The sequence below is a fragment of the Trachurus trachurus genome (genome assembly GCF_905171665.1).
Source record: "Trachurus trachurus genome assembly, chromosome: 22".
NCBI lineage: Eukaryota > Metazoa > Chordata > Actinopteri > Carangiformes > Carangidae > Trachurus > Trachurus trachurus.
Window position 1 is genome coordinate 569,929 of NC_139907.1, and position 27,973 is coordinate 597,901.

Consider the following 27,973-nt stretch of genomic DNA (forward strand, 5'->3'; position numbering starts at 1 on the left):
TTACGAGAATAAAGTTGTAAATTTACGACTTTATTCTTGAAGTTGGTGATTTTTTTATTTGTCAATGTGGCCCTATACTCCGTCGTATCAGACAGACACTGTAAACATTGTGATTTTGTGACTAACGACTAATAAAAGTGTAACTAAAGACACAGACAACAAGTGGGAAACAGAAAAAATCACAATAAACATAAATTAAAACAAAAAAAAACCTTGAAGTTCTTCTCTTTTTTTGGACATTCAGAAACAGACATTCACAGCATATACATCATGTGAGCTTTACTTCTTGCATCTGTTGTCTGTCCTAAATGCCGAAATAGTATTTTAGTTTACATCCAAGTTATGAGAAGAAAAACTTACAACCATAACAACAACTAAAACTATGTACCGGTAGGAAGCGGAGTGATCTTTCTCATACATCATAGCTACTAGTGGTTTGTGAAAATAAAATCTGGCCTATGAGGCGAAAACTTCAATGTTTTCAGAATTTTTTTTTAAAGTTTTCCTCAGATATTAATTTAGCCTATATCAGACAAGACACTCAAAGAACTTCCACCTTCCCTTTTGTTGGACTTCATACAACCAACGCACTTTAAAATACAGAGGACAGAGGACAATCTACCTACATCACTGAAATCAATATCCACTCTGGCTTTGTTAAAAAAACTACTGAAAAAAACATTTTTAGTTAAGATTTGTAGCATTTCTGGATCTGTCAATTTGTAATTATTTTTTTTTCCTTTTTCATTATGTAAACTGTTTTTTTTGTTTTTTTTTATTATTAATTCAGTATTTTTCATTTTTCTATGTTAACTTTTTTTTCTGTTTTTTATGTTGTGAATGTCTGTGTGGTCTTCCTACTCTGAAGACCACCACTGTTGTTTTTTAGCTTCTACCTCTCCTGCACAATGTTTACTTTTACTATTTTCATTGTTTATGCAGGTTTTATAATGTGCAAATAAAAAACAAAAAAAAACTAAACTTAAAGTTCTTAGTTTTATTTTGAAGGTGCGGTGGCCCCACTTCCGGTGGGCTCGTGTTTGTTGGATAAACGGGAGAAGTTTCGGTGTGCGCGAGGAGGGCGAGTTGCTCCGGAGTTCAGCGGCACCGACTCGACTCGACTCTTTAACCCGGTCTGTGAGCGTCTGTTTCCCGCTGCTGCTGCTGCATGAAGCCGCCGACTGGACCGACCGGAGCTCCGACATGACGGAGAAGAACTGACCGAACCGAGCCGAGCCGAGTGAAGCCGAACTGAGCCGAACCGAGCGGCTTGATGCGGCGGATTAGAGGATGAAGCGGCTCCTCGGGGTCCTGGTGCTGCTGCTGCTGCGGAGCCTCGGGGGCTGCGGCGCCGGTGAGTGGGGACCAGGTTCGAGTCCGGCCGAGTGACAAACAAACTTCGGTCTAAAGTTTTATTAACTGTCGGTAAAAACTGTCCTGAGGAGAAACTTCTCTCCGTGTTTCCTCGGCGCTGCGCCGCCTCTCGGGGGCTTCAGCCCGGGGCAGCGACGCCTCCACCGGCCGCTTCAACCCGACACCACGGGGCCTGAAGCAGCTGAAGCAGCGGTGGTGGAGTGTTGTGTAGTTTAGTAACTTAGTGGGTAAACTGGTTTCTAGGTGGTAAACTGTTCAGACTTGTATCACATAGACGCTGCTTCTAAGGACCCAAAACTGACACAAATTAGACCACGGACCCCCATTGGACAACACACCAGAAATACACAAACTATCAATGTATGTTTAACATTAGGCCTAGCTACATTTTTTGAAAGATTATAGAGAAATTTCTGGAAAAAAAAGTGGTACAATTTCTCCCAAAAAGTTGAAACATTTCTAGAAAAAAGTGGTAAAAATTCAAAAAATAAACAAAAAAAAGTTTTAAGATTTTTTAGAAAAAAAGTGGTAACATTTCTAAAAAACAAACAAACAGTAAAAAGTTGTTTTTTTTAATTGAGAAAATAAATAGTAAAATTTCTCAAGAATTCTAGAAAAAGTGGTAAAATTTGGCAAAAAATGTGGTAAAATTTCTCAAAATATTAAAGAAAAATGTGGCAAAATTTCTGTCTCTCAAGAAAGGGGCAAACAATAATACAAAAAGGGGTAAGATGTCTTGAAAAACATAATAAAAAGTTAAAAAAAAAAAGGAAAATCGAGAAGAAACTGGTAAAAATTCTTGAAAAAGTTCTAGGAAAAGTGGTCAAATTTCTAAAAGAAAAAAGTCAAACAATAATTAAAAAAGTTAGACCCTCCCACTTTGAGAACCACTGACATTTACTTTAGTTAGATAGTTTTGTTGTACTCCTAAGTGTGTGTGTGTGTGTGTGTGTGTGTTTGGGGGGTTGTTAGCGACTAGTGACATCAGTGATTGGACCTTGTTGTGATGGTCTATGACGTCATCCGTCCCTGTGATGCGTTCACAGGTTGATTTGTTTATTTGTTTATCCCGGTAGATGTTAAAAACATGTGAATACTTAGATGTGATATTTAACATAAACACACGTAAACAGGTCGGATGTTTTCAGACCAAGAGAAAAACCTTTCATCTGTTTATTAAAACTTTCTTTACTTGTTGCTTTATATGTTTTTATTTGTTATTTATTTAACCTTTATTTACCCAGGCAAGTGGGGAGGGGGAAACTCTGTATAAACGGATTCATACAGAACCGTTGAGTCTTTAGTTCTAGGTCTAGGGATCATAACGTGACTCTTCACCTTGAGTCAAGACAAGTTGGTTGTTTTAAACACATTTATTCCTGAATAAAGTTAGAAGACTCAGTTTTAATCAGTGTTTAATGTTAAATTTAACTTGTGTTTTTTATTTATTCATGGTGTTGTTCACTGTATTTGTATCACTGCATGTTTTATAGTGTTGAGTTTATTTCTTCTATTCTGAAGCCTGAGGGACAGAGATCTGCAGACAGACACATTCTGCTGTTTCCTGTGGAGATGTTGGATGTAATCCTACAGGGTCAGATGTTAAACAGTCTTTATGCTTCAGCTCCACTACTTCCTCAACCTAAAGCTCCTTTACTTCCTGTCTCAGTCTCACACTGTTGGACAAACTGACTCATCCAGGTGTGTTAGTAGCCACGACAACGGTCAGACTCAGACACACCTGGTTTGTTAGAGAGGAGATAAAGGAGCTGGTCTAAGTTCAGGAAGTAGTGGAGCTGATTATAGAGCCTTTACATTACAACGTTAGAATACACAGTGGTGGACAGTAACGGAGTACATTTACTTGAGTACTGTACTTAAGTAGAAAAGTACTGGTTACTTTCAGGTCTTTGTCTAAAATCCTATTGGACACAAGCTGTGTTTGTCAGAGAAGGAAACCCTAACCCCTAAAAGCAGCACATCAGTGCAGCTGAGCAGCAAAGAGTTCATTCTCACTAACAAGAGGTAAAAGCTCCTTACATTCATTTACAAACTATTAGAGTCATTCATTGATGTGGAGAATAAGACATTTACTCTGACTCTGACTTTGACTTACAGTACATTTAAAAGCAAGTACTTGACTGAGCTACGGAGTAAATTTTGACCAGTAGTATTTGCAGGGCCGTTGCTATGAATTCTGGGCCCCCTTAAAGAATACTAAAGTGGGCCCCTCCCCCTAACTTTTCCAGTTTTTTTTCTTAGACTACGTATGTATTATCGTTTTTTATTTAGCCTTCTTTGTTTTGATGCTAATGCAGCATTACACTGCAAAAAGATACTGCAAGTATCTTACCAAGAATATTTGTCTCATTTCTAGTCAAAACAAATCTCATTCTACTTAAAATAAGACTCATCACATAAAAAGCAGCTTGTTTTTAGACACTTTTTACTTCTTTCAAGCAGATTTTCACTTGAAATAAGTAGAAAAAATCTGATAGTGGAGCAAGTTTTTCTTCCTTATTACAAACACAAAAAACTTACTTTCACTGGCAGATTTTTCTATTTATTTCAAGTGAAAATTAGTTTGAAACAAGTGAAAATGATCTAAAAACAAGTTAATTTTTAGGTGATGAGTCTTATTTTAAGTGGAAAGAGATTAGTTTTGACTAGAAATGAGACATTTTGACGAGAAATAAGACAAATATTCTTGGAAAGATTTTGAGTTTTTACAGTGTACTATGAGTATTAGTCAGGGTCTTATGCAGAATAAATCAGTCATATAAAGATGCCGACGCTCCAGAGAGAAGTTTGGTGACAAACAGAGATGAGTGACAGGAGAAAGAGGAGTGTAATGTTTCCCCCCCTCCCTCCTCCCCCAGCAGGAGTGACGTTCACGAAGCACCCGTCCAACCTGACGGTCTCCCAGGGCAACGGCGCGCGGCTGGGATGTGCGGTGAGCGGCGTGACGGAGCCGGACATCGTGTGGCTGAAGGACGGAGAGAAGCTGTACAGCACCGACCAGATGTTCATCACGCTGGGAGAGACGCACTGGGAGACCTTCCACAGGTAACCACGGCAACCGCCACACCACCACGGTAACCACGGTAACCACGGTAACCAGAGGGCCCGGTCCTTCAGGTCTGGACTGTTTATCGGTTAAACAACGGATCAACAGTAAATACAGGCGACGTTGAGACGGAGCAAAACCTCCACGGTGACGCTTTCACTTACAGGCCGATGATTATTATTATTATGTCATAATGTTGAGAAATAACACGTAGGGGAGAGTGGGGTCAAGTGTAACACTTTTGACTATTTTCTGAATTTCTCTGGGACTGATTCCACTAGAGAAGTCATCTTCTGCTATGTTGTAGTTACACAAGTCTACTACTGTCTCATAAATGTATTCAGCCCCAGATATTACACAAAGAGTACAATGTTAGTCAAATGTTACTGTTGAGCTGCAGGGGGGGGGTCAAGTGTAACACACTACAAAACAACCACAAATAAGAAAATAACTCAAGTTTTATTACAGAAAGTATTAATTCAAAACATTTTCTTATCTTAAAGGTACAGTATGTAAGAAATGTAAAGCAACTGGCCGTAAAATCCTCCTAACATGTCACAGAGACTCAGGAATAATGTTCATATAACATGATGAACTCACCAACAACAATAGTCCAGCCAGAGTATTCACATTAAAAATCTTTTTTTGCAGACTGCAAATCATGTTTATGTTTTGAATTTACGCGTTTACATGTTGCGCCACCTAGCGCTCTCTCCCAGTCACGGCAGCGTCAGTGGCGTTTGAGCCTCAGTTTAACCCTATACTAACCCTGCTGCTTCCACTGAGTTGCTGCTACGACTGGGAGAAAAAATGAGATCGCTGTGTTTTGAATTTGACTGCAGTGACCGTTTTTGCCCACATTCTTACATATTGTACCTTAAGTAATCATATTAGCTCATGTAAATTTGATAATATAACGGTGTAATGAATTAGTGGTTCTGGTCTGGTTCTGGTCTGAGGTCTGAGGTCTGTGTTGTGTTGTGTTGTGTTGTGTTGTGGTTCTGGTTCTGGTCTCCAGTGTGAAGTCGGTGCAGCAGCAGGACGCGGGCCAGTACTGGTGCGAGGTGGAGTTCCACGGTCTGACCTTCTCCTCTGAACACGCCTGGATCACCGTGGAGGGTGAGTGTCCCTGAACGCACCACAGTCAGTCAGTCAGTGCTGAGTGTTCCTACAGTCTGCTGTGACCCTGAACGCACCACAGCCAGTCAGTGCTGAGTGTTCCTACAGTCTGCTGTGACCCTGAATGCACCACAGCCAGTCAGTGCTGAGTGTTACCACCATAGATATATCTACTGACTAGATGCTGCGTTCCCAGGCAGCTCTATGGGCTCTATGCACAGTTCCACCACTTCCTGAATTTAAGGCAGGTCCTTCATTTCCTGTCTTACATTATTGGACAAACTGATTAAAAATAGAGAAAAATAACTTAGTTAAAGAAAATAAATAGGATTTCCTCCTTGTATCCTATTTATTTTCTTTAACCAAGTTATTTTTCTCTGGAGCGGCCTGGCCGAATAATTTCCTTTGGGATGAATAAAGTTCTATCTAATCTAATCTAATTAATCCAGGTGTGTCTGACCATTGTGACTACTCAGACACACCTGGATTAATCAGTGTGTCCAATAATGTAAGACAGGAAATGAAGGAGCTGGCTTAAATTCAGGAAGTAGTGGAGCTGTGCATAGAGCCCATTGAGTGGAATACGTACGAAGCCGTGTCTACTTCCTGCATTAGAGGTCTATCAACCATTAACATCACCACAACTCACCGAATATTCAACCCATTCTCAAGCTGTTTGGTTTATTATAAATGTCAGACACATATTTATGATACAACAACAAAAGAATTTGTATAATTTTTTTTTAATGTATACTCAGACACACACCCACATGCATCAATACACTGAAACATGTTCTACAGGGTCTGACTGGTCTGACTGCTGGTCAGACGTTTATATGTCTATGGTCAGAAACCCCTCACCAAGATGGCCGCCGTGTTGACGTACGCTGAGAAGCAGAAGGCGGTGTACATCTAGTCAGTATCTATATCTATGAGTGTTCCTACAGTCTGCTGTGTCCCCCCCCCCCCCAGGTGTCCCCCACTTCCTGCTGGAGCCCCAGGACGTGTCCACGCTGCCGCTCCGCCCCTTCAACCTCAGCTGCTCCGCCGTCGGCCCCCCCGAGCCCGTGGAGGTGCTGTGGTGGCTGGGGGGGGGGCAGGAGGGGGGGGCCACGGCCTCACCCTCCGTGCTGCAGGTCCAAGGTCAGAGCACACACACACACACACACACACACACACACACACACACACACACACACACACACACACACACACACACACACACACACACACACACACTTCACTGCTCTCAGTGTGTTCGCCATTTTTTGTCTTGCTCAAATTCTTGGTGGTTAATTAATTTCCTCCTCTACATCGGTGCTTCTCAACGGTTTTTACATCAAGGACGTTAAACCGACACAAACTAGACAACGGACCCATTGGACAACATGTTGAAACCAACACCAGAAATACACAAATATTTGTTCTGAGACTGAAGAACGTTCAGATCAGGGTCAATGGCCTGAAGTTTTAGTTTAGTTTATTAGTTTAAAAAGGGACAATGTGCAATTACATTCATCATCTAAAGGAAAAACTGAAAAGATGGTTGCACCAGATTTAGCTCCCAGCTAATTTCCATCTGTAGTCTGAGATGGCGCCGTCTCAGGTGGCTGCCTGTAGCTGCAGCTCCCGTCGTGTTTTTTAAACTTTCGTTTATTTGTCGGTTTGTTCTTTTCGTTTGTTTTTCTGATCAATCACAATCTGTTCGTAAGAGTTGTGACAATGGCTGGACTTAGTTTTGTTACCCTTCTCCGCGTTTTTCTACCACTTTTTCTCCTCTTTGTAACCGGGACCTTTGCCGCTGGTAGTAGTGAGACCATTGTTTTCACGCGTGAACAGCTGTTTGCGCTGTGTAAACCCGTGCTGCTGCCTGGAGACAGACCTGTGGTCCCGCAGGAGTTACGGAGGAGACGCCGCGGTTGCAGGTCTGGAGCCAAACGGAAGGAAAAAGGGAGAAGACATAAACCAGCGGTCCCGGCGATTATAACGGGAAACGTGAGGTCTTTGGGGAATAAAACGGACGAACTGGCAGCGCTTGTGAAGACCCAGAGGGAATACCGTGAGTGTAGCATATTTTGCTTCAGTGAAACATGGCTGCACTCGCACATCCCGGACAGCAGCGTTGAGGTTACAGGCTACAGTTTGATACGGGGAGACAGAGACTTTGCCAAAAGTCGGAAGAAAAAGGGTGGCGGACTTGCACTTTATGTCAGTGAGAGGTGGTGCAATCCCGGACATGTGAATGTGAAGGAACGTCTCTGTACCCCAGACATTGAACTGCTAGCAGTGGGAATGCGCCCGTATTATTTACCGAGAGAGTTCACGTCCACCATTGTTATCGCTGTTTACATCCCCCCGTCAGCTGATGCAGCGGTAGCCTGTGAAGCCATCAGCTCCACCGCTGCTAAACTACTGACTGAACACCCGGATGCTTTCATGGTTATTACAGGTGATTTTAATCATGCTTCACTGGACAAAACTTTAAATAACTTTCACCAGTATATTGACTGCCCCACCAGAGACAATAAAACGCTGGATCTTCTATATGCCAATGCCACTGATGCATATGACGCCACAGCCCTCCCCCCCCTCGGCAGGTCAGACCACAACTTGGTCATGCTGACTCCCAGGTATGTCCCTCTGGTGAGAAGACAACCCAAGCACACCAGGACAGTGAGGAAGTGGACGCATGAGGCCACTGAGGCACTGCAGGACTGCTTTGAGTCAACAGACTGGGATGTACTCTGTGAGCCACATGGGGAGGACATTGATAATATGACTGACTGCATCACTGAGTACATCAGATTCTGTGAGGACACCACCATGCCAGCCCGGACTGTAAGCTGCTTCTCCAACAACAAGCCCTGGATCACCAGCGACCTGAAGGCACTTTTGAACAAGAAGAAGAGGGCTTTCAGGTCTGGAGACAGAGAGGAGCAGAGGAGAGTGCAACATGGACTCCGAGATATGCTGAGGACATGCAAGGACAACTACAGGAGGAAGCTGGAGGCCAAACTCCAACAGAACAGTGTGAGGGATGTGTGGACGGGAATGAAGCACATCACGGGAATGAAGGGGAAAGACAGGCAAACATCAGGGAGCCTGGACAGAGCAAACCAGTTTAACCAGTTTTTCAACAGGTTTAGCTCACCTCCTGCCACCCCTCCAACACCCCCAGCCCCCCACACACCCACACTCTCCTGCACATCACCTCTCCATCTGCCCCCCTCCTTCTCCCCCACCTCCTCCTCCTCCTCCCCTTCCCCCACCGAGGACACCAGTATCAACCATCCAATGGTGACTACAGGCCAGGTAAAGAGGCAGCTGGAAAGACTGAATCAGCGAAAGGCAGCAGGCCCTGATGGCATCACGCCTAGGATCCTGAAGACCTGTGCCAGCCAGCTGTCTCCCGTACTGAGACATCTGTACAACCTGAGTCTGAGTCAAGAGAAAGTCCCGATGCTGTGGAAGACGTCCTGCCTGGTTCCAGTCCCCAAGAAGTCGAAGCCATCCGACCCAGCTGACTACAGACCAATCGCCCTCACATCCCATGTGATGAAAGTCCTGGAGAGACTGGTCTTAGACCAGCTGAGACCACAGGTGAGGACGTTTCTGGACCCCTTGCAGTTTGCCTATCAGCCCCATTTAGGAGTCGATGACGCTGTCATTTACCTGCTGCAACGAGCCCATATGCATCTGGATGGTGGAGGAGGCACTGTGAGGATCACATTCTTTGATTTCTCCAGTGCTTTCAACACCATTCAGCCTCTGCTACTGGGTGAGAAGCTGCGGGTGATGGGTGTTAACGACGCAGCGATCTCCTGGATTACTGACTACTTAACAGGCAGGCCACAGTTTGTCCGTCTGGGCAGTGTCCTGTCTGATGTGGTGGCCAGTGATATAGGAGCTCCACAGGGGACTGTGCTTTCTCCCTTCCTCTTCACCTTATACACCACTGACTTCAAGTACAACTCTGAGTCATGTCACCTTCAGAAGTTCTCTGATGACTCAGCTGTTGTCGGGTGTATAAGAGATGGAGAGGAGGGGGAGTACAGGACACTGATAGACAACTTTGTAGAGTGGTCCGAACAGAATCACCTGAGGTTGAACGTCAACAAGACCAGAGAGATGGTTATCGACTTCAGGAGGAAGAAGACGACTTCACAGCCACTATGGATCAGAGGGGAGGTGGTGGAGGAGGTGGAGGACTACAAATACCTTGGAGTGGTGATTGACAACAGACTGGACTGGAAATCTAACACCGAGGCTGTGTACAAGAAGGGGATGAGCAGACTCTACTTCCTGAGGAAGCTGAGATCCTTCAACGTGTGCAGCAAGATGTTGGATATCTTCTACCAGTCTGTTGTTGCCAGCACCATCTTCTTTGCTGCTGTGTGTTGGGGCAGCAGCATCAGAGCCAGCGACACAAACAGACTTGAGAAGATCGTCAAGAAGGCTGGCTCTGTACTGGGTCTCAGGCTGGAGTCCTTTGAGACCGTGGTGGAAAGGAGGACACTGAATAAACTGTTCTCCATCATGGACAATGACCAGCACCCTCTCCATCACACAGTGGTCAGACAGCGGAGCACCTTCTCACACAGGCTGCTTCAGCTCCGCTGTCGAAGGGACAGATACAGGAAATCTTTCCTGCCACATGCCATCACACTGTATAATAACAGCTGAAAAACTCTGGTCATAACTTACAGTCACTACGCACTTTATTTTTCTACACACAGTTACACACATTGCACATTTTCTTCTTGCACTAAAATCAACGCTGCCAATTTGTTTTTGTATATAATTTTGTACATCACATTTTATTTTATTTGCTATTGCTATTTTATTATGTATAGTTTGTTCTTTATATTTTACTATTTTATTATGTATAGTTTATATTCTTATTCTTTATATTCTTATACTATATGTTGTTATCGTCAATGTGTGTCTGTGTAATGCTGCTGCTGCACTGTAATTTCCCAGATTGGGATCAATAAAGTATATCTATCTATCTATCTATCTACACATAACATAAAAGTAGTAAAATACACAGTATACAAGCTACTATACAAAGATGAGGCATAAACAGACACACTTGGACAACAACATGTATGAGGTAGGCAAAGTGCAAAGTGCTCATAGCAGCAAGATGTTGATTGTGGACACCTACAGTATCAGTACAGTAACTGTATGTGTGGTGGACAAAGTGCAAAGTGCTCATAGCAGCATGATTATTCATAGTATTGATAATAATAAATAAAGTAATAATAAAGATAAAACATGAAAGTGGCAACAGTGGCAGATGTAATACCAACGATGGTAATTCTCAGTTACAAAAAAAAAAAAATGAGCAGCTATGGTAATGTGACAGGTGTATCTGTGGATATCAGATGGAAACAGAGACAAGAAGTGCTAACGACAAAGATTTGGAAGTTTGGGAAATATTATAGAGAAATTTCTGGAAATTTCTGGAAATTTCTAGAACAAGTGGTAAAAATTCTGGAAAAAAAAAAAAAAAATTTTTTTAAAATCTAGAAAAAAGTTAAAAATTTTCCTGGGAAAAGTGGTAACATTTCTCAAAAAAAAAAGTTTTCAAGACAAAGTGGTAAAAATTTCTTTACATTTTTTTTAAAAGGGAAAAATAAATAATAAAAAAAGAGTGGTAAAATTTTCTCAAAAAACTTTATAAATTCTAGAAAAAAGTGGTACAATTTCAAGAAAAAGTTGGGGACCCCCGTAAACCCTCTGACGGACCCGTGGGGGTCCCTGGACCTCACGTTGAGAACCACCGGTCTGGAGGTTTTAACCCTTTAACGACAGAGTAGTAACCATAGTAACCATCCATCGTCCTCTGGGGTCAAAATGACTCCAACTGGTTTGATTTGATAAAAAGCGTAACAACGTAACATTATCACACATCTTTGTGTTTAATCTTTTTATCCAACTTCACACCAACCTATTCATACTAATTTCACACTTTTTTTTTTTGTAATTCATACCTCATTTATATGAAATAAAACCTGTTTTTTGAGTTTCACAAAACAGAAAATCTGAATAATTTCAAATGTAGTAAAGTTCAAAGGAAAATGAATTGATGGATCATCAGACACTGGCATATGACAAACTTCCATCAGGACTCTTCCATTTAAAAAACAACAACTTTTTTTGATAATTTTTTACCACTTTTTCTTTAGAATTCTTTTTTTTTTTTTTTAGAAATCATTACCACTTTTTTGTAGAATTAAAAAAAAACTGTTTTTTCTAAAAATGTTTAAATGTTTTTGGGGAAAAACCCTTTGTCTCTGCAGGCGTGAACAGCAGCGTGAAGTTTTACTGCGAAGCCAAGAACGCCAGAGGGATCTCCGTGTCCCGAACCGGGACGGTCCACATCAAAGGTCAGGTCACGTCTGCTGAGCTCTGATTGGCCGATATCTCTATGTGGGGGCGGGGTTTAGTGCTGCTGAGCTCTGATTGGCCGATATCTCTATGTGGGGGCGGGGTTTAGTGTTGCTGAGCTCTGATTGGCCGATATCTCTATGTGGGGGCGGGGTTTAGTGCTGCTGAGCTCTGATTGGCCGGTGTCTCTGTGTGGTTTAGTGTTGCTGAGCTCTGATTGGCCGGTGTCTCTGTGTGGTTTAGTGTTGCTGAGCTCTGATTGGCCGGTGTCTCTGTGTGGTTTAGTGTTGCCCGCGGCGCCGGTGGGACTGCAGGTCCTGAGGATGGTGGACAACAACGCCACGTTGTCATGGAGACCAGGGTTCACCGGCCACTCTGAGCTGTCCACCTGCACCGTGGAGGTAACACACACACACACACGCACGCACGCACACACACACACACACACACGCACTTACACAATACTTGCTCTGGTCTTTTTGAATCCTTCAACTAACAAATAACCCAAAGTATGAAAAAACTAAAACTAATAAAAATAAAACTAACTAAAACTAGTAAACCCTCTCCGGACTCCGGATGTAGCCGACTGTCCACTACTGTGAATCAATAAAAAGATTTTGAAAAAAACAACTAAAACTAGCAAACCTGCTCTAAAAACTAATTAAAACTAACTGAATTAGAGAAAAAGAAGTCAAAACTAAATAAAACTAAAACTATTCTAACCTTGCCCCCCCCCCTCCTCCAGCTGTGCCGTCGGGCCGCGCGGCGCTGCAGCGACCCCCCCCAGCAGGAGGCGCCGGTGCCTCCTCACCAGCTGGTGGTGACCGGTCTGAGTCGCCATGCCAACTACAGCGCCAGAGTGGCCTGCAGCAACGAGGTGGGGGCCTCGCCCTTCTCCCCCTGGATGCACTTCCACACGCCAGAGTCAGGTCAGACCCGTTCAATCTGTTTATTTTACAGGGGAAATATTACATCCATAAGGAAATGGTCCAAAAAACCAAATGTTTATGAGTTTAAAATAGAAATCAGATATTAATATGCAGCTACTACAAAATATGAAAGACAGAAAAGCTCTCCAAGACCTCCAAGACCTGAGACCAGAATCTGAGTCCAGGATCAGTCTAACTGTGTGTTCACACCAGAAGCTTCCAAAGCGTCAAATTCATTTTCAATGAGAGCCGGCGACACTGAGCGTCCAAAGCGTCACCAGACCAGAAGTTGAACCATGGTTAACTTTATGGTAATTAGCTATGACGCGGTTCGGTGGCAACCTGTCAGAATAGAGACGTCTGTCGGCTCCTTTTTTTTCTTTTTTTTGTCCTGTGACCCAATGACCAGCGCGATCGAACTTCGACATCAGTCACGTGACGAGCGACCGAAGCAGCTGAAAATATTAGCCGTTTTGGAAGCTGTCTGGTCTGAAGCTCATCCTCGAGAGTTTATGAGGCTTTGGAAGCTTTTGGTGTGAAGGCACAGTGAGGGGCCGGGATGATGCAGCCGGGTCAGAACCAGGTCAGAACCAGGTCAGAACCAGGTCAGAACCAACTCTGCTACAGTGAAACTCAACTCTTCAGCTAAGTCTTGTGACGTTGGAGAGCCTGCACCGTGTGTCTGGTCTGAACTGGTCCCGGTCCTAATGGACCAGCTCTAGACTGGTCTGAGTCTGGAGCTGAGCTCAGCTGCTCAGTGTGTGTGTCTGTTTGTTTGTGTGTCTGTGTTTGTTTGTGTATCTCTCTTTCTGTGTGTCTGTGTGTATCTCTCTCTCTCGCTGTGTTTTTGTGTCTGTGTGTGTGTGTATCTCTGTGTGTGTGTCTGTGTGTGTGTGTGTGTGTGTGTGTATCTCTCTGTGTGTGTGTGTGTGTCTGTGTGTGTGTGTGTGTGTGTGTGTATCTCTCTGTGTGTGTGTGTGAGTGTGTGTGAGGTCCAGCTGGACCCGGTCCAGCAGCAGATTCCAGTTCTCTCCGTACAATCAGCTTTTGTCTGTGGCCTCAATCCATGTGAAAGGACCGAGGCCGAGCGGCCGAGCGGCCGAGCGGCGCCCCCTGCTGGCTGGGGGGGGGGGGGTGTTGGACAACAACAACAACAACAACAGACTGTGGATCAACATGGTGCATCCAGACTGCAGCTGGTCCTGGATCAGGCTCCAGTCTGACCCTCAATTAAAGCTTTTTGCCCCAAAATGAAGTTTCCATCTTCGTGCTCGTGTGCAGCCAGTGACTGTGAAACGTAGAAGGAGCCACTTGTTAATAGGATTTGTTAATATCTGCTGCTCTACAGTCACACACATACATTTTCTGTTTGTGCTCCTAAAACTTTAAGTCAGGGGGCCACTGTGCTCCGAGTATAAAAAGTTAGTCTGGACCAGGTCTTGGACCGGGTCTGGAGCTGCAGGTCCAGGTCCAGCTGCTCTGGTTCTAACCCGTCTCTCTCTCTATCTGTGACGGTCCAGTCCCGCTGGTGGCCCCCAGGAACCTGAGCTTGGAGCTGTCGGAGCAGCAGCTGACTCTGAACTGGGCCCGGCTGCAGGACGAGGAGCTGCAGGGCCGACTGCTGGCCTACAAGGTCCAGTGGACTCTGGGAGGAGAGCTCCAAGTGAGTTAGCTGCTGTTAGCTGCTACTAGCTGTTACTAGCTGTTACTAGCTGTTACTAGCTGCTAGCTGCTGGCCTACAAGGTCCAGTGGACTCTGGGAGGAGAGCTCCAAGTGAGTTACTAGCTGCTACTAGCTGTTAACTAGCTGCTACTAGCTGCTACTAGCTGTTAACTAGCTGCTACTAGCTGCTACTAGCTGTTACTAGCTGTTACTAGCTGTTACTAGCTGCTACTAGCTGCTACTAGCTGTTACTAGCTGTTACTAGCTGCTACTAGCTGTTACTAGCTGCTACTAGCTGTTACTAACTGCTACTAGCTGTTACTAGCCGCTGTTAGCTGTTACTAGCTGTTACTAGCTGCTACTAGCTGTTACTAACTGCTACTAGCTGTTACTAGCCGTTACTAGCTGCTACTAGCTGCTACTAGCTGTTACTAGCTGTTACTAGCTGCTACTAGCTGTTACTAGCTGTTACTAGCTGCTGGCCTACAAGGTCCAGTGGACTCTAGGAGGAGAGCTCCAAGTGAGTTACTAGCTGCTGTTAGCTGCTACTAGCTGTTACTAGCTGCTACTAGCTGCTACTAGCTGTTGTTAGCTGCTACTAGCTGTTACTAGCTGCTACTAGCTGCTACTAGCTGTTAATAGCTGATACTAGCTGCTACTAGCTGCTACTAGCTGTTACTAGCTGCTACTAGCTGTTACTAGCTGCTACTAGCTGATACTAGCTGATACTAGCTGCTACTAGCTGCTACTAGCTGTTACTAGCTGTTACTAGCTGCTACTAGCTGATACTAGCTGCTACTAGCTGCTACTAGCTGTTACTAGCTGATACTAGCTGCTACTAGCTGCTACTAGCTGTTACTAGCTGTTAATAGCTGTTACTAGCTGCTGGCCTACAAGGTCCAGTGGACTCTAGGAGAGCTCCAAGTGAGTGTTAGCTGCTACTAGCTGTTACTAGCTGTTACTAGCTGCTACTAGCTGATACTAGCTGATACTAGCTGCTACTAGCTGTTACTAGCTGTTACTAGCTGATACTAGCTGCTACTAGCTGCTACTAGCTGTTACTAGCTGTTACTAGCTGCTACTAGCTGCTACTAGCTGTTAGCTGCTGGCCTACAAGGTCCAGTGGACTCTAGGAGAGCTCCAAGTGAGTGTTAGCTGCTACTAGCTGTTACTAGCTGTTACTAGCTGCTACTAGCTGATACTAGCTGCTACTAGCTGTTACTAGCTGCTACTAGCTGTTACTAGCTGCTACTAGCTGTTACTAACTGCTACTAGCTGTTACTAACTGCTACTAGCTGTTACTAGCCGCTGTTAGCTGTTACTAGCTGATACTAGCTGCTACTAGCTGCTACTAGCTGTTACTAGCTGCTACTAGCTGCTACTAGCTGATACTAGCTGATACTAGCTGATACTAGCTGCTACTAGCTGCTACTAGCTGTTACTGGCCGTTGTTAGTCGCTGTTAGCTAACCCACACAGAAACAGTCGTTGGTTCGTCACTGTGTAGAGCTGCGGTGCGTTCAAGAACGTTCAGGTGCGTTCAGGTGCGTTCAGGTGCCGTCTTCTCTGTGTTTTTTCCCAGGAGCCTTTGCTGTTCAAGGAGAACGTGGCTCAGCTGTCGGGCGGCGGCCGCTTCTTCAACGCCTCCTTCCAGGTGACGGCCTGCACCGCCGTGGGCTGTGGCCCCTGGACCCCCCCGCTGCTGGCGCTGCCCGCCGCAGGTAGGTGACATCACTGTGACATCACTGTGACGTCACTGTGGTCCGACCAATCGGAGGCTCAGGGTGTTTCTCTGGTCCCTCAGTTGTTGTTTTTTTTCTCAGCGCGAAAGAGCGTATATTACGGTTACTATTGCGTGTCGAGGAGAAACAAATTTGGCCTATATGTAATTTGGTTGGATCAAAGGGCAAGAGTGTCGGGTTTTCGCATTTATGACAATATTAAATTCACTAATAGGAACAGGGATTCTGTATTTTAGGATAAATTCTTGATATGTAAATAATGATCCGTTTGAGTTAAACAACTGATGAACTAAAAGTATGTTGTGTATAAACCAATGGGGGTAAAAAAAGATTTGTTTCTATATATAATGTCTCTATTATTCCATATGTAGTATCTATGTGGGGAAAAATGATGCTTATAGATTAATGACCAGGAAAGAAGCATCTGTTTGTGGAAGTTGGATAGTTTTAAGGGGATTTTTTCAATATGGTAATTACAAAATAAAAGGTAATTTAAGCCTCCTAATTTAGAGAAAATAAAGTTTGGTATGAAGTTCCAAATTGAAGAGGGGCTCTTGAGGAATTGTTTTAGCCAATTCATTTTAAATGTATTATTCAAAGTGTGAAAATCTAAGAAGTTAAGACCGCCCTTATCATATGAATTCATTATTACTGATTTTTTTATGTAATGGTTTTTGTTTTGCCGTACAAAGTTAAATAGCATCTTGTGAATGTTTTTTGAGATGTTTTTATTATGTGTGGTCCCTCAGTGCAGGTGGCGGTGCCGCGGAGCCACATGTGGGTGGGGCTGCTGCTGGGGCTGCTGCTCGCCACCGTGGTCGGCCTGATGCTGACCGTCACCGCACAGCGCCGCGGCAAAGAGACACAGTTTGGGTACGAGACGATGAATGAATGAATGAATGAATGAATGAATACTTTATTTCAAACATGTGAATAACATATTACACTTGAAGCGCTAGTTGATAAAAACCTTTGTATGTTTGAAAATGAGTAGGAAGAAGCATTATCTTATTAACTCCTACTCCTTCTCCACCTAGTAGGCTACTATAGGTTATCTTACTTCCTGTATATCCTGTTTGTGTCCAGGTCTGTCTTCAAGGGTCCAGGTCCAGAGAGCTGCGTGTCCTTCACCGCCGCCCGGTCCTTCAACAGAACCGGCGCCGATCCACCAGAGTCCACGTGTGAGTGTTGTTGTTGTTGTTGTTGTTGTTGTTGATGCTTTGTCCACTAACAGTCTGAGTGGTGGAAACTGAAGTCACATGTTCAAAACTCTTAACACCAGTCCATGTGGACCAAACTGTGAAGCACTTTTCATTACTTTCACACTAAATGCATTAGGGCTGTCAGTTTTTAGAAAAATGAGGTTCGAACGATTATTGAATGACCCGTAATTCGTTCGGATATATTCAAATATTACCCCCCCCCCGCGGCGCCGCCGCAGCACACACAGTCGCGGTGTTTTATTTTGAAAATTGACCGGATACTCTCGTTGTTTCATGTTTGACTTCCTGCCCAGCTTGACGCGATTGCTCGCGGCTCTCACACAAAATAGACCAGACGCTGCAGGGCGCGAGCCGGCCGCGGAGGTGCACGCCGCGACACCACACCAGCGGTTAATATGGGCACAGAAAGTAAACTGGCTCCGCTTCTCGGCTGTTCGCGGCCCTTCCGCGTCCGGTGGACGTTCCGCGGCGCTATGCAGGCACCGGGCACTGCAGCCAAAGACGGTAAATAGAGTATCTTTGCTGCAGCCTGCATATCGAGCAGGTCGTTACTGCTCGAATACGAACTTTTCCCCCCACATTCGAACGAATATTCGAATGTCGAATAAAAAGTGACAGCCCTAAAATGCATCAGTGACAGTCACCAACATTCATGGACTCTTTTCTCAGTTACTAGTTCACCACCTGCTGAACACTGGACTGTTACAGCACATGTTTCACATGCTAACACACTTTGTTCAAAACAGTTCAAAACACAATCAAAACAGAATTTCTGTTGCAGGACAGTGTTTCCCATTAATTAACAAGACTTTGGCAGCCCACCACAGTCTCTCACAAGGTGCGTTTCCATCAGCTGTTTAGATGCATTTAGATGTGTCGCATCGGAAAATGATGATGGAAACGCCGTGATTCGAATTAAAATCCCCTGATTCGCACAAACTGAAATACGCTGCTACGGCCGGGTTTTGGTTGATGATTCGAATTAAGTGACGTAGCCACTTTCACCCCGACTGCTCCTGTGTTTGCAGTTCACTCACAAGACAACATCAGGGTTTCACTACATGTAATTAAAAGTCCGTAGATGGAAACACACATGATTCGAATTTCTTTTAATGCGCATTTCCCAGTAATTCAAATCACTTTGGATGGAAACATGGCTACAGAAGAAAAAAAAAAAAAAAGACGCACGTGGCGGCAGTTTGAGAGGCTGACTGGCAGAGATGAGAGCTGGTGAAACGCTAGCATGGTTATTTAAAACACCATCTCTGATCTCTGCCTGCACATAGACACAGGTACACAGACACGGGCGCACGCTAAATGCGCTATATCGCGCTAATTACTCAGCTGCAGCGCTATATCGCTCGCTTATTTTGAGACATGTATGAAGTGTTTTGTTGGTGAGGCTCCGTTTTGGGGAAGAGATGAACTGTTTAGCTGAGATGCCTGATGGAAACGCTGCTGTGTTAAGAGTTTTGAACATGTGACTTCAGTTTCGACCGCTGCTTGTTAGCTATCGAAAAAAATCAGTAGAATAACCTGGTTGGTGGAAACGGTCGACAGGACGACTGAAACCAGACGGAGAGAGAAGAGAAACATGACCAACTGGATCAGACGAGGAAATGAGAAACAACAATGCAGAACGTTTCCTTTTCCAGCTTCTAACTGATGTTTAGGTTTTACACAGATGGAAACGCTGCTGTAGTTCTGCTGGAGTGGGTTGAGTCAGTCCATTGTTCACACTCTGCTGATGAACATCCAGGTTCTGACTCACACACTCAACACCAGTCAGTGTGTGTGTGGACGGACTCACACTGCACTGCAAAAACTCAAACTCTTACCAAGAATATTTGTCTTATTTCTAGTCAAAACTAATCTCATTCTACATAAATTCACCTAAAAAGCAGCTTGTTTTTAGACACTTTTTACTTCTTTCAAGCAGATTTTCACTTGAAATAAGTAGAAAAATCTGATAGTGGAGCAAGTTTTTCTTTCTTATTACAAACACAAAAAACTTACTTTCACTGGCAGATTTTTCTACTTATTTCAAGTGAAAATTAGTTTGAAACAAGTGAAAATGATCTAAAAACAAGTTAATTTTTAGGTGATGAGTCTTATTTTAAGTGGAAAGAGATTAGTTTTGACTAGAAATGAGACAAATATTCTTGTAAAGATGTAGAGTTTTTACAGTGTGAGTCTCTGTGTGTCTAGCCTGATGTTTCCACCACACGGCCTGCTGCAGGTACCTGCTGCCTGTCGGCCAATCACAGAGAGGGGGCGTGGCCTGAGAGCTCTGCTACTGCTTCTACTCACTGTGTGTGTGTGTGTGTGTGTGTGTGTGTGTGTGTGTGTGTGTGTGTGTGTGTGTGTGTGTAGTGGACAGTCTGGGCATCAACACGGAGCTGAAGAACAAACTGCAGGACGTCCTGATCCCAGAGAGACTCCTCACACTGGGACACATGCTGGGCAAAGGTACACAACTACACAACAACTACAGCTACACAACCACTACACAACTACAGCTACATAACCACTACCACACACACACACTCCAGCATGGGTGTGTGTTGTACACAGTCCAGGTGTGTACAACACAAACACAACTGCTGACCTGCAGTGACACATTGTGGTGAGACTTTCACAGTAAAAGCACTTCCTGTCTTCAGACTTTCACAGTAAAAGCACGTCTTGATGAGTTATCCTCAGGTGATCAGGGTGTGTGTGTCTGTCTGTGTGTGTGTGTGTGTGTGTCTGTGTGTGTGTGTGTGTGTGTGTGTGTGTGTCTGTGTGTCCAGGTGAGTTTGGCTCGGTGCGTGAGGCGTTCCTGAAGTCGGAGGACGCGTCCGTCCAGAAAGTTGCTGTCAAAGTGCTGAAATGTGAGTGAGACCTTCTTCTTCCTCTTCTTCTTCCTCATCTTCTTCTTCCTCCTCTCCTCCCAGGCTGTATTCTAGTACGTACTGATTTGGCCTAAATACAGTATGTAGTATAGAGTATATTTAAGCAATATATCCCTGCAGGCCGTGGTCTCTGCTCATTCTACCACTCTAAGGGGCGTTGTTCCCCCTCAGAGTGGTAGAATGAGCATAGACCACGGACTGGAGTGATATATTGCTTTTATAAAACGGTTACCAATAATGACTAGGGCTGGGACGATATGCTTTTCTCCCGATTCGATTCTTCTACGATTTTTTTGGATGGCGATTCGATTTAAATTGCGATTCTACGATATTGCTGATTCTCTCGATTTTTAGTCTTTAGCATTTTTAACATTTATCTGCACACAAACACTGTAGGAGCCTATAAATTAACATACTCCATTATAAAGTGAACTTTATACCCTTATAACCCTTTTCAAAACCTGGACTCTCTGTATGTAAAAAAGGCGAACAAATGCACATTTAATGCACACAATATTAAAAAAAAAAAAAAAAAAAAAATTCCCCCCAAAAAATCGATTTAAAAATCGTCAAAAAAAGGTATTGCGATATTTATGTGAATCGATTTTTTCTCCCACCCCTAATAACAACAATATGAAAGAGGACATGTAGTTTTCTTCCAGCAGAATAAAAATCTGTTCCCAGCTGTCCAGACGTTAGCTCCAAGTAGCTCTGTCACTGCTCAGTCCCCTCTACCATTGTTAACCCTCTGGAGGTCAAAGTTCACCTTCAACATGTCAGTTACACTACTTTACTACATTTTAACATCGTAGAAACATCAGCTGTCTGTTGCTACGGACTGCAACAGTCCGTTGTCATGGATACATGACAACAACTTCCATTCATACCAGTCATACGTGCCTGAGGCGGAGTGATAGCCTACGCTGTGATAAGGCTTTAGAATAGTAGCCGTGGTAACTGCTCATTATACCACGGTTAACAACCAATCAGATCGCTGGATTTCACCTTTACGTTTTATAATAACAAAATAAAACTTAATGCAGACTGATGTGTTGATTGTAAAACATGTATTTCTTGATGTAAATGTGGTGGTTTGTGTCCGTAGGCTCCAGAGCCCCGAGGCAGCGCTGCTCTTCTGTCCAATACACAGGAAGCTTCACTTTACATTCAGACTAACTAATGCTACTGATACAGCTGTTAGATTTCATCACTGAGACCAACATTTATCTCCTAAAAATAATGTAACCAGCCGGTGGTAAACCTCTAAAAACCTGCGGGTAAGTTAATTCGCGATGGTTTTCTCCCCCGGGATGAGGACGGAGGTTGGCCGGCCGAGCAGCTCTGCAGAGCAAACTGGCCGTATATGTAGGATCTAAACAGTTACTTTCTCACATGAACACATATTAAAACTTGTGTGTGTGTGTGTGTGTGTGTGTGTGTGTGTGTGTGTGTGTGTGTGTGTGTGTGTGTGTGTGTGTGTGTGTGTCTGTGTGTGTGTCTCTGTGTGTGTGTAGCTGACATCACGTCGTCAGATGACATTGAACAGTGTCTGAAGGAGGCGGCCTACATGAAGGACTTCCACCACCCCAACGTCATCCAGCTCATCGGTAACACACACACACACACACACACACACACACACACACACACACACACACACACTCAGGCCTCAGGTGTGTGTGTGTGTGTGTGTGGTCGACAGGTGTGAGTCTCCATCGGCGACCAGGTCTGCGTCTGCCCGTTCCCATGGTGATTCTTCCCTTCATGAAGCACGGAGATCTGCACACGTTCCTACTGCTGTCGAGGCTCGGAGACACTCCCTTTGTAAGACCTGTCTCTATACCTGTCTGTCTCTCCTGTCTCACCTGTCTATCTCTCTACCTGTCTATCTCTCACCTGTCTGTCTCTCTACCTGTCTCTCCATTAGGACCTGTCCCTCCAGACTCTGGTCCAGTTCATGTTGGACGTGTCCAGAGGGATGTCCTACCTGAGCAGCCGGAGCATCATCCACCGAGACCTGGCCGCCCGCAACTGCATGTCAGTCCCCCCCCCCCCCCCCCGTCCACCTGGTTACCACGGCAACGCCTCCACACATCACTGACCCCCCTGTGTGTGTGTGTGTGTGTGTGTGTGTGTGTGTGTGCGTGCGCAGGCTGGACGAGAACATGAGTGTGTGTGTGGCGGACTTCGGCCTCTCTAAGAAGATCTACAGCGGCGACTACTACCGCCAGGGCTCCGTGTCCAAGCTGCCCGTCAAGTGGATCGCTCTGGAGAGTCTGAGCGACAACGTCTACACAACGCAGAGCGACGTGGTACACACACACACACACAGAGAGACACACAGAGAGACACAGACACACACACACACACACAGAGAGAGACACACAGACACAGACACACACACACACAGAGAAACACACATACACACACACACACACACACATAGACACACACACACACACACATAGACACATAGACACACACACACACACACACACACACACACACACACACACACACACACACACACACACACACACACACACACACACACACACACACACACACAGAAACACAGACAGAGATACAGTACCTACATTTCACATAATGCATCTTGGTGACATGTGTTTCTCTCTGTGTGTGTGTGTGTGTGTGTGTGTGTATGTGTGTGTCTGTCTCCGTGTGTGTGTGTGTGTCAGTGGGCCTTCGGCGTCACCATGTGGGAGATCATGACTCGGGGTCAGACTCCGTATCCTGGAGTAGAAAACTCAGAGATCTACGAGTTCCTCATCAAAGGAGAGAGACTGAAGAGACCAGCAGACTGCAGGATGGACATGTGAGTACACAACTACTGCTACACAACTACTACACAACTACTACACAACTACTACACAACTACCAGACCAGCAGATTGCAGGATGGACATGTGAGTACACAACTACTGCTACACAACTACTACACAACTACTACTACACAACTACTACACAACTACTGCTACACAACTACTACACAACTACTACACAACTACTGCTACACAACCACTACACAACTACTACACAACTACTGCTACACAACTACTACACAACTACTGCTACACAACTACTACACAACTACTGCTACACAACTACTACACAACTACTGCTACACAACTACTGCTACACAACTACTACACAACTACTGCTACACAACTACTGCTACACAACTACTACACAACTACTGCTACACAACCACTACACAACTACTACACAACTACTGCTACACAACTACTACACAACTACTGCTACACAACTACTACACAACTACTGCTACACAACTACTACACAACTACTGCTACACAACTACTGCTACACAACTACTACACAACTACTGCTACACAACTACTGCTACACAACTACTACACAACTACTGCTACACAACTACTACACAACTACTGCTACACAACTACTGCTACACAACTACTACACAACTACTGCTACACAACTACTGTGTTGTGACATCAGGACTTAACAACCAGAATGTTGAACTATCCCTTTAAGTCACTTTAATCTCACATATTTTATTTTAGTCTTTATCGTCTGATTCAGAGCGTCCTCTGTTGACGAGCCGCCACTGGTCTGATGTGACATCATGTATTAAAGGGATACGCCAACATTTCTTTTTTCGTGTCTTGCCTCACTCCCGAGTCCATGACCAGCAGATAGACACCATCCTTTTGACTGTACGTGCAGTAACCATGGAGATAGAGCCGTATCGCCGTAATTAGCTTAGCTCAGACACTGGAAGTGTATGGGTAGTGTTAGCCTGCCTCCACCTAAAGTTGCTAATTAGCTTAGCTCAAACACTGGAAGTGTATGGGTAGTGTTAGCCTGCCTCCACTTAAAGTCACTAATTAGCTTAGCTCAAACACTGGAAGTGTATAGGTAGTGTTAGCCTGCCTCCACTTAAAGTCACTAATTAGCTTAGCTCAAACACTGGAAGTGTATAGGTAGTGTTAGCCTGCCTCCACCTAAAGTCACTAATTAGCTTAGCTCAAACACTGGAAGTGTATAGGTAGTGTTAGCCTGCCTCCACCTAAAGTCACTAATTAGCTTAGCTCAAACACTGGAAGTGTATAGGTAGTGTTAGCCTGCCTCCACTTAAAGTCACTAATTAGCTTAGCTCAAACACTGGAAGTGTATAGGTAGTGTTAGCCTGCCTCCACCTAAAGTCACTAATTAGCTTAGCTCAAACACTGGAAGTGTATGGGTAGTGTTAGCCTGCCTCCACCTAAAGTCACTAATTAGCTTAGCTCAAACACTGGAAGTGTATAGGTAGTGTTAGCCTGCCTCCACTTAAAGTCACTAATTAGCTTAGCTCAAACACTGGAAGTGTATAGGTAGTGTTAGCCTGCCTCCACCTAAAGTCACTAATTAGCTTAGCTCAAACACTGGAAGTGTATAGGTAGTGTTAGCCTGCCTCCACCTAAAGTCACTAATTAGCTTAGCTCAAACACTGGAAGTGTATAGGTAGTGTTAGCCTGCCTCCACTTAAAGTCACTAATTAGCTTAGCTCAAACACTGGAAGTGTATAGGTAGTGTTAGCCTGCCTCCACCTAAAGTCACTAATTAGCTTAGCTCAAACACTGGAAGTGTATGGGTAGTGTTAGCCTGCCTCCTACCCGAGCTGAAATCAGCAGTCAGAAGCTGATTTCATTTTAGCTCTAAACTCTGTAAATATATCACTTTATCAACATTTCAAACATGTTTAGGTGAGAAAGTAGCCGTTTAGATCAGCAGTGTGTCGTTAATTTGTCTAAATACCAGCTGTTTACAATTTTGTTGGGACGAATTCGGCGCTACTCAAGCTAGCCATTGTGACCAACGCACTTCCGGTTACTTTCACAAAATAAAACACCCGTTGCCCTTTACATACAGAAAACCATGACGATATAATTTGTGCTTTTACTTTGAAATAGGAAGCTAACCTACCCTCGATGTAGCTAGCTTGAACCAAAATAAAGCGTCTTTGCTTGAACCCTCCGTTTTGACCGATCTGGTCCCGTTAGCGGCATTTGACCGCTCAAGATGCCTTACCGGAGAGTTTTGTCAGATCGGCCCGCCGGTTTCCGTTTAGAGTTGCTGAAGAGTTTATCTGATGACTTTAGGTGGAGGCAGGCTAACACTACCCATACACTTCCAGTGTTTGAGCTAAGCTAATTAGCGACTTTAGGTGGAGGCAGGCTAACACTACCCATACACTTCCAGTGTTTGAGCTAAGCTAATTAGCAACTTTAGGTGGAGGCAGGCTAACACTACCCATACACTTCCAGTGTTTGAGCTAAGCTAATTAGCAACTTTAGGTGGAGGCAGGCTAACACTACCTATACACTTCCAGTGTTTGAGCTAAGCTAATTAGCGACTTTAGGTGGAGGCAGGCTAACACTACCTATACACTTCCAGTGTTTGAGCTAAGCTAATTAGCGACTTTAGGTGGAGGCAGGCTAACACTACCTATACACTTCCAGTGTTTGAGCTAAGCTAATTAGCGACTTTAGGTGGAGGCAGGCTAACACTACCCATACACTTCCAGTGTTTGAGCTAAGCTAATTAGCGACTTTAGGTGGAGGCAGGCTAACACTACCCATACACTTCCAGTGTTTGAGCTAAGCTAATTAGCGACTTTAGGTGGAGGCAGGCTAACACTACCTATACACTTCCAGTGTTTGAGCTAAGATAATTAGCGACTTTAGGTGGCGGCAGGCTAACACTACCTATGCACTTCCAGTGTTTGAGCTAAGCTAATTAGCCACTTTAGGTGGAGGCAGGCTAACACTACCTATACACTTCCAGTGTTTGAGCTAAGATAATTAGCGACTTTAGGTGGCGGCAGGCTAACACTACCTATGCACTTCCAGTGTTTGAGCTAAGCTAATTACGGCGATACGGCTCTATCTCCCTTGTTACTGCACGCACAGTAGAAAGGATGGTGTCTATCTGCTGGTCATGGACTCGGGAGTGAGGCAAGACATGTTGGAACCAGTTTGATCTGTATAGAATCATCTATCTCTCTGCCCCCCCCCCCCCCCCCCCCCCCCCCACAGTTATGACCTCATGCACAGCTGTTGGAGCCCCGTCCCAAAGTGCCGTCCCAGCTTCCAGCAGCTGGTGGAGCAGCTGGAGTCTCTGTGGCTGAGCCTGGGCCCCGCCCCCCCCCACAAGGAGCCGCTGCTCTACGTCAACCTGGAGGGGGAGGAGGGGGGAGGAGGAGGGGGAGGGCCGTGGCCCCCCGAGGACGCCATGGCAACCTGGGGGAGAGGAGGAGGAGGAGCGGAGCAGGAGGACTGGATGATGGTTGGGTCGGGGGCCGCGCTCGCCATCGGGGGCGGAGACTACCGTTACATCATCGGTCCCTGTGGGGGAGGGGGGGGCGAGGAGGAGGAGGAAGAGCAGGAGGAAGAGGAGGGAGGGGGGAAGAGGAGGGGGAGAGGGGAGGAGTCAATAGACACCTCACAGGAGGGGGAGGGGGGGAGAGGGGAGGAGGACGAGGACGACGCCGTCATCAACGTCTGAGCAGACGAAGCTCCGCCCACTCAGCGGACGAAGCTCCGCCCACTCAGCAGACGAAGCTCCGCCCACTCGCGCCTGATTGGACCAGCACGCCCACACACTACAGCAGATTATTGGTACGAAACAGGAAGTGATTGATTGATCTAACGGACTAACAGGTCGACGACAATCGCCTTCACCTGAACACCGGCCCTTCACAATAAAAGCCCTGAACACTGGCCCTCCACAATAAAAGCCCTGAACACTGGCCCTCCACAATAAAAGCCCTGAACACTGGCCCTTCACAATAAAAGCCCTGAACACTGGCCCTTCACAATAAAAGCCCTGAACACTGGCCCTTCACAATAAAAGCCCTGAACACTGGCCCTTCACAATAAAAGCCCTGAACTCTGGCCCTTCACAATAAAAGCCCTGAACACTGGCCCTTCACAATAAAAGCCCTGACCTCAGTCATCTCAGAAACGATCAGTGGATTCATCAATGAGACAGATTTCTGATCAGTTGGTTCCCTCATCAACCGCCATAAGCTACCGGTCACACAGGTGCACCCTGGGTAATGTGTGTGTGTGGCCTTCAGGGGCCGTTGTTCATATGTACAGCAGAAACTACTGGATAATTGATTATTGATTGAGAATTAATCTGTAACTTTGATATTTTTTTAACTGAATAGTTTGTGAATGAGACAGTTTTAATAATGAGCCGATCGATCAGGAGATTAATCAATAATAAAATGTTTTATTGTGCTTTGACCTGTACAGAGGATGAACTGTGTTTGTTGTTGTGTCGGGGGGGGGGGGGGGGGGGGGATGAAATCATCACCTGTCTGTCCTATGACCTCACCTGGCCGTGTCACACCTGTACAGGTCACGTTGTGAGACTTGAATGAATAAAGTGTCGTATCTGTGTCACGTTGTCGTGTGACATCATCTAATAACAAACATCAGGTCTAACACCGCCGTCACCGTGGCAACAGTCCATGGAGGAAGAGGCTTCATTTACCCAGAATGCACCGAGGGAGGAGGACT

General features: G+C 45.0%; 1 protein-coding gene across 3 annotated transcripts; it reads left to right on the top strand.

The window, feature by feature from the left end:
- Positions 1-1,076: 1,076 nt before the first annotated feature.
- tyro3 (TYRO3 protein tyrosine kinase) lies at positions 1,077-27,713 on the top strand. Of its 3 annotated transcripts, XM_083998364.1 has the most exons (20): positions 1,077-1,354; positions 4,254-4,440; positions 5,460-5,560; positions 6,533-6,703; positions 11,866-11,952; positions 12,239-12,354; positions 12,699-12,882; positions 14,403-14,515; positions 15,036-15,065; positions 16,127-16,265; positions 17,036-17,159; positions 17,373-17,467; positions 19,883-19,978; positions 20,302-20,382; positions 21,918-22,010; positions 22,106-22,227; positions 22,331-22,440; positions 22,556-22,715; positions 23,103-23,239; positions 26,483-27,713. In XM_083998364.1, the coding sequence occupies exons 1-20, from the start codon at positions 1,291-1,293 to the stop codon at positions 26,949-26,951; spliced, it is 2,679 nt and encodes an 892-aa protein (XP_083854490.1). In that variant the 5' UTR covers positions 1,077-1,290; the 3' UTR covers positions 26,952-27,713. The 3 variants fall into 3 exon arrangements, with proteins under 3 accessions (XP_083854490.1, XP_083854489.1, XP_083854491.1); XM_083998363.1 differs by lacking the exon at positions 15,036-15,065 and having other exon boundaries at positions 14,403-14,545; XM_083998365.1 differs by lacking the exon at positions 15,036-15,065 and having other exon boundaries at positions 4,257-4,440; positions 14,403-14,545.
- The last annotated feature ends 260 nt before the right edge of the window (positions 27,714-27,973 follow it).

Coding starts and splice junctions, on each gene's coding strand:
- tyro3 (XM_083998363.1), top strand. CDS start 1,291: ATGAAGCGGCTCCTCGGGGTCCTGGTGCTGCTGCTGCTGCGGAGCCTC. Junction 14,546..16,126: donor CTCTGGGAGGAGAGCTCCAA/GTGAGTTAGCTG, acceptor GTTTTTTCCCAG/GAGCCTTTGCTGTTCAAGGA. Junction 20,383..21,917: donor TGCTGTCAAAGTGCTGAAAT/GTGAGTGAGACC, acceptor GTGTGTGTGTAG/CTGACATCACGTCGTCAGAT.